Source organism: Typopeltis vanoorti, chromosome 21 (genome assembly GCF_054136105.1).
Source record: "Typopeltis vanoorti isolate ZY-2024b chromosome 21, IOZ_Tvanoo_1.0, whole genome shotgun sequence".
Classification (NCBI taxonomy): Eukaryota; Metazoa; Arthropoda; class Arachnida; order Uropygi; family Thelyphonidae; genus Typopeltis; species Typopeltis vanoorti.
In genome coordinates, this window is record NC_143569.1 from 103,692,948 (window position 1) to 103,700,347 (window position 7,400).

Consider the following 7,400-nt stretch of genomic DNA (forward strand, 5'->3'; position numbering starts at 1 on the left):
GATACATAAAATTCGTGAAGTCGAAGACCTGAAGAACTACCGACCCATCAGCCTCCTATCGGTGTCTTTCAAAGTGTTCACAAAAGTACTGGCCCATAGGATTTAGACCTAGGGCAACCAAACGAATATGAAGACTTTTCGAAGTGACTTTAGTGCAATGGACCATATTTGAATTGACAACAGGTTATCGAAAGGTGTAATGAATATTAGTTAGATTATGTGTTGATTTTAATGAATATGAATAAGCCTTTGATTCAGTAAAAAATTTATGCAATACTTAAGGCATTACGACACCTGCAAGTGGAGGTGCCATACCTCAGGACCATCAATATCACCAAAATTGTTCACAGTGTACCTGTGAGAAATATTAAAACTTCTTGATTGGGGATAAAAAAGGTCTGAAGATAAATGGGAGCTATTTAAGCCTTTTACGCGTTCAGAGATATAGTTATATTTACTTCACTGCGTATGAATGACAGACTTATCCATGTACTCGAAATTGCTCACAAAACAGCTAGTCTAATGATAAACCTAAAGAAGGCCCAAGAAATGTTCAGTAGCTATCCCTCACCAGAAATCAAAATCAATTGAAAATAAACAATTTAAACACAAAATTACAGCGACAAAACAATGTTATAGCTGTGCTTCAGCTAAAAGAAAAAAATAAATATAGCTAATTCATGCGGTACCTTACGATCATAAGGTGATGAGGTGCCATACTTCAAACATTTATTCAAATAATTAGCTAAGGTCGCCAAGATTATTTCAAATATCGAGACATAAGAGGAAGAATTCATCTTAAAATATTATTAACAGAATCACATACAATTAAAATGTATTTCTTTGTAAAATTTTTTGGGTAAGTTTCATAGCCATTGTCAATGAGATTATTGGAAAACCAAAAAGAGACAAATAATTTAGTTGAAAACACGATAAAAGCAAAGAAACATCCAACACCACGTCGGGATTCGAATCTGTTGGTTGGAGAACAGATAAGTAGTAGGGGTGGCACTTCTGACCAGATCAAGATCAAGATAAGATAAGGAATCGTGACGTGATTGGTTGATGACGTCATTGTGCATGGCTTCATGGGTCTGGAATGTTTGGAATTTCCGTGTGGGCAAGTGTGTGAATGGCTTCAGTTCTTGTGTTTTGGTTCGCGTATGGGATTATGGGTGATGGTAGAGATAAGGATTCGTGTTGTGATTGGTGGGACACTTTAAACCAAATGCTTCCGGTGTGCGTGGCTTCCTGAGTCAGGAATTTCCCTGGGAGCATATGTGGTCACTGGCTTCAGTTCTTGTGTTTTGGTTCGCGTATGGAATTATGGGTGATGGTAGAGATAAGGATTCGTGTTGTGGGTGTGTGTTGTTTTCAGATGTAGATAAGTGACGTCATTTGTTATTTGTAAATAAATGTCGTCATTTGTTATTTGTAAATAAGTGACGTTGTTGTTTTGAATGGAAAGGATGATATTAGTGGATAAGAAATCGTGTCGTGATTGGTGGGACACTTCTGACCAGATCAAGATCAAGATAAGATAAGGAATCGTGACGCGAATGTTTGTTGTTATTGAGTTTGGAATTTCGCTGGGCCCCCTTCTGTCAGAAATATCACGTGGTGTGATGGGTGATATTTAGAGATAAGAATCGTGACGTTATGTCTTTGTGCGGTATTTTGGTTTGGCTATGGAATTGTGGGCTATGTTTTGAGATAAGATATCTTTGAATTTTCCCAGGGTGGCACACATCCGTCATTGTCGTCTATGGGAATTCTTAGAGTATGTCGTGATGGCGGGTGTGATTAGATTTTTCTGAATAATTAATTATATACTAGTGTCACTCAAACATACGGTTTTTTTTATTTTTTTTATTTTATTTTATATAGATGTTTGTACTAATTTTCCAATACATTTGGGGTATTTGTTTCCTGTTAAAGGGTGGGAATTCTTAGAGTAAGTCGTGATGGCGGCAGTCTTTCGAGCTTTTCTGAATAATTAATTATATACTGATGTCACTCAAACACACATACTTTTTTTTTTTCCATACCTCATCTGTATTTTCTTCTATATACATATTCTAATCAAGTTCATATTTTATTCATAATTCATCCGGATATTTTGATTTGTCTAAAAGTAAGATCTTAAAGTTCAATAAATAAATAAATAAACAAATCGTGTGTGTTTTCACGGTTATTTCAAAAGTGTTCTTACTTAAACATACATAACACATCAAAGACACTGTTTGTTCTTTTAAGTTTACATATTTATTTCACAGATATTATTTACATTGCCATATGCAAGAAATAGGAATTGAATTTACATATATCACCAATGCAAATGGTGTTTTTCTTGGCGTAACATTTCTTTGATGAGGCAAGTTTGATTGCCTGATTTTGATACTGCTTCCCAGATGATTATGGCAACTTCAGCTGTCACTAATATTACCAGTACTGCTATAAAAGCAAGTATCTGGCACTTTTGCGATAGTTCTTGATTTTCACCTGCAAAGAAAAAAAAAATCATTGATAGTAATGGAAAAGTTAGCAGATTACTATAATCCTAATACAGTAGTTAGTTTTGGAAGTATCAAAGCTTTACAGAAACATACAAATTTGTCACATGAAACCGTGAAAAGTTGGTTAGCAACACAACCTACTTATGTGAGACATAAACCCATTAGAAGAAAGTTTAAACGCAATCAAATCAAAGTCCCGACACTTTTACATACTTTTCAATGTGATTTGGCAGATATGTCATCCCTTGCAAAAGAGAATGGGGGTGTGTGTTTCCTTCTTGTATGCATTGATTGTTTTTCCCGATTTGCGTGGGTTCGAACACTGAAGAAGAAATCAGCAGACGATGTTGTTAATGCTTTCGAGTCTATTTTTAAAGAGGAAGTGCCATGTTACATAAACACTGATCAAGGAAAAGAGTTTTGCAACAAGAAAGTTCGTGCATTGTTTAAGAACCATAATATTCATTTCTACACGACCAGGAGTGAAATGAAAGCACCCATTGCAGAAAGATTTATCAGAACATTGAAAACAAAGATCTACAAATGGATGACGTATACTAAAAGTAAAAGTTATACGAAAGTTTTGCCGACCCTTGTACATACTTATAACCTCACACCACACCGCACTATCGGTATGGCTCCTTCCCAAGTTAACCTTCACAACGAGGATCGTGTTTGGAAATATTTGTACGGAACCCAAGAGGAGACTACCAAACCAAAATTTCAAGTAGGTGATAGTGTGGTTTTAAGTGATGATACCCACAAATTTAGAAAAGGGTATTGGGGTAACTGGACACGAGAATTGTTCACTATTGCTCAGGTTATTAATAGAAACCCTGTAGTATATAGAGTTCGCAGTCGGGACGGAGAGATAGTGGAGGGAACTTTCTATGAACCTCAACTGCAAAAGGCTAATATACCCAATGAACTTCCGGAAGACGTGTATCTAATCGAACAAGTACTTAAGCAGCGCAAACAGAAAGGAAAGCTTCAGTATTTTGTTAAGTGGCTCGGTTATCCCTCATCGTATAATTCTTGGGTTCGTAGCGAAGATGTTTTACTTAACCCTCCCCAGTAATGCCAGTATGAAAATGTTTCCTACAAACACGCAAACGAAATTTCAAGTGGAATTACCACACGAGATCAGACTTAAAGGTAAATGGGAAGTTGCTCTTGCCGAAATTCATCTTCCGGGAGAATTTAATAACATAGATTCCGGTTACGATGAGTTTCATATGATACATGCAATTGGTGGAGGAGTGAACAATATCGACAACATCACAGGAAATAAAGTTTTCGAAAAGTCTAAAGAAGGATTTTACAAAGTGTACAAGATTCCCCATGGCAGTTACAATTCACCCTCTCAACTTCTTCAAGCAATGTTTGATGTGAGTTCTGTGATTACTGGAAAAAAGAACCCAAACAACACTATTTCTCTGACAGTGCCGAAAGATTACAACCTTTTGTTTCCCAAGGAGGCCTCGGGTTTGGGGCTTCTACTGGGTTTTAATCAGATTGGTGTTAAACTGAAAGGTACAATCACAGGGAAATATCCAGTTGATATAAAGAGGGGTGTAGCCGCATATTTTGTTTATTCTGATTTAATACAAGAACAGATAGTTGGTGATACATGTGCACCATTGTTACGAGTTGTTCAGTGCAGCACTAAGTGCTCCTTCGTTTTTGCTCAACCTGATTATTATCCGTTACGAAAACAAACATTTCAGTCAATTAGCATTGAAATTCGTTCTGACAGCGGCGAATTGTTCCACTTTCGTGGTGGCAAGACAATAGTTAAATTACAGTTCCGACAAGTGAAGGATGACTGATTATCTCAGATATTACACATTGCAGGCAGGTGGGGCACAAATGTTTACGGGCCCCCCAATACAACGTGGGTACGGATTAGGTAGCATTTTCAGAAGTGCCTTCTCCTTTCTAAGTCCACTTTTAAAACCTGCAGCTCAATTTGTCGGTCGTCAAGCCTTAAAAGCCGGTCAGCATATGATAGGAGATGTCTTGGAAGGGGTACCTGTACGTCGAGCCTTTATAAACAGAGCATCAGAAGCTGGGAAAACCATTGCTGAAAAGGCTCAGAGTCGATTACTTCAGAGAGGTCAAGGAAGCAAGAAGAAAAAAACGAATACAAAAAAACGCAAGCGAGATGACATCTTTTGCTGAGGATATGATGTCAGAGTTAGATCTTTTTTCCCACCCTCGTGTCAACATGTGTGTGGAAAGAAGTTCTTATGTTACCTACCAACCAATATCCAGTACTGACAGTGGAGGTCCTGTGGAATTTTGCATACCAGGTACATCTGAAGAATACTTGGATTTGGGAAACTCATACCTACGTGTTCGTGTGCGCATCACCGACAATGATAATAAACCTATCGAAGATTCTTCAGTTGGTGTTGTGAATAATTTTTTCCATTCCCTGTTCAGTCAAATTGACGTTTTTCTCCAAGATAAACTAGTGAATGTGGCATCAGACACGTATCCTTACAGGGCTTATATTGAAAACCTACTAAATTATGACAGAGATGCTAAAAACAGTCAACTCACAAATGAACTATTTGTTAAAGATGATGTGGCTAATGTTAGTGATATGTTTACCAAAAGTGAATGTGGGATGCGTAGACGACAAGCTCGAATTAACCAATCAAAAAGTGTCGAGATGCTTGGGCGAATACACGCTGACATCATGCATCAAGACCGGTACTTGATCAATAACGTTACTGTTCGTGTTCGTATGGTTCGCAGTTCTCCCGAATTTTGTTTACTGACTGCAAATGCTGATTCTAAGGCTAAAGTGCAAATTGAAGAGGCTACACTTTTTGTCCGCAAAGTCAAAATAAATTCAAAGATTCAACTGGCTCACCTGTCTGTGTTAGACAAGTCAAACATGATATACCCCATCAATCGTGTGCAAGTGTCTTATTTTTCAATTCCCAAGGGTATGTCAGATGCCACACGAGACAATCTGTATCTAGGTGAAATACCATCTAGATTAATTATTGGACTGGTCGCTAGTGATGGATTTAATGGCACTTTCAACAGAAATCCATTTAATTTTCATCATTTCAATCTGAATTTTCTTGTAGTGACCGCTGACGGTATTCAGTATCCCTCACAACCTTTGACTCCGAACTTCAAAGAAAGGCATTACAGCAGATGTTACATGTCACTGTTCACATCACTAGGTAAATGGAACAGAGACTGTGGTAATGACATTTCTTATGAAGAATACGTAAAGGGAAACGTTCTCTATGGATTTGACTTATCGCCAGATCAAAATGCCGTTGCCCCCCATGTCAGCCTGTTAAGAAGAGGAAGTGTGCGACTCGAAGTTAAATTTGCTCAACCTCTTCCTGAAAACATCACAGTGGTTCTTTATGCAGAATTTGAGTGTACGTTATCCGTAACAAAGGATCGTTCTGTGTTACTGGACTATGAACACTGAACAATTAGTAAGCATACTAGAGTTAGAACCCACGACGAGAAAAGTGGGTTTAGGAGTTTGTGCTCGTGATGAATTGCCACAATATCCGATCAGAAAACAACAGTCGATGTTCGTAGTGAACACAGATCCGACCTGGTTGCCAGGACAACATTGGCAAGCTATCTATATTAAAGACAAACACGGTGATTTTTTCGATAGCTTCGGTCGTCCACCCGAAAACGATATTGTTAACTTTCTGAATATTAATACTAATAAATGGTATTATAATTCTGTAGCTGTACAAGCTAAGGAATCTGTCGCTTGTGGTTTGCATTGTGTGTATTTTTTAATATTGAGATGTCGTGGTCTTTCTATGCAAAATATTATTAGCAAATGTTATTCTAAGGATTTGTGGTTAAATGATATTGTAGTAACTAATGCTGTTACAGATCATTTACTGAAAATAAAAAAATAATTAAAAAAAAAATAATAATAATTGTTTTTTTTTCACTTACCATTTTTTCCAAACCAGTTTCTTATTCCCACGCAGCTTTCGGGGAGATAGAGAGATGAATTTGGTACTCCTTCTTCGAGCTCTCTTGCGGGGAGGGATTGGAGTGGAAGCATTTTCTTCACTGGGAGTGGCTGATGTTGATGGTTGATGGGAATGGTTCTGGGTATTTGGTTTGTTCAGTAAAGGTTCTGGACGTGGTATTCTATGTTCCTGTTGCTCTCCTTCTGTGAGAGCCAATTGGTTTTTCAACCCTAAATACTTTTGCAGAACATTTAAATATGCTTTTACTTTTTCATCTGCATGTTTATTTCTTATTTTTAAAATAGCACTCATTTCATCATCAAGTGTATACAATTCACGCTCCTCTGGTGATTGGAGAAGCGTAAATTTTTTAAACATATTCATTTTCTAATAAGTGAAGTCAATAAAGGAACAATGATACTGCCTAATAATGGGAACAGTGCTCCTCCGTGCTGTAAAACCAATTTTCTTCTGGTTATGAAGGGAAGCGATTTGTTACTTAGTGCTCTTATAATTTTTTTTTTCCTTCGTAGGCGTGACTTTTGCTTGTTTTTTAGTGGAATATTTCCACATAATACATTTTTGCAAATTTCACAGAGTGTGGTGATTTGGCTGGAGGTGCAATGTTTTAAAGCATCATTTGCTTGTTTGGGAGAGGAATGAGATAAGTACTTGATGAGATATTCATAGCGTTTGAGTCTATCAGCCATTCAGGGATAAATACTGTATTGGGTTCTTCTCCTGGCAAAATCCGTGACCTCAAGCGTAAAATATCAGGTGTTTCCTGTCTAAAGTCTAAAACTAAATATGAGTGGGGTTCCCGTGTTGCATCTTTATAAATCTGAACTAACACGTTCGTTTGTCCTGGAAATACTTGGGAAGCTAAATGAGAAAACTGCAAAGAGTC

The 7,400-nt window shown here is 37.4% G+C and overlaps 1 protein-coding gene across 1 annotated transcript; it reads right to left on the bottom strand.

Annotated features, from left to right (window-relative positions):
- Positions 1–2,364: 2,364 nt before the first annotated feature.
- Positions 2,365–6,809, bottom strand: LOC150095168 (uncharacterized). The gene is made up of 2 exons (XM_090411427.1): positions 6,474–6,809; positions 2,365–2,502 (listed from the first exon to the last, which is right to left on the bottom strand). Exons 1-2 carry the CDS (start codon positions 6,803–6,805, stop codon positions 2,499–2,501), a joined length of 336 nt encoding a protein of 111 aa, XP_090267553.1. The 5' UTR covers positions 6,806–6,809; the 3' UTR covers positions 2,365–2,498.
- Positions 6,810–7,400: the final 591 nt, after the last annotated feature.

Coding starts and splice junctions, on each gene's coding strand:
- LOC150095168 (XM_090411427.1), bottom strand. CDS start 6,805: ATGAGTGCTATTTTAAAAATAAGAAATAAACATGCAGATGAAAAAGTA.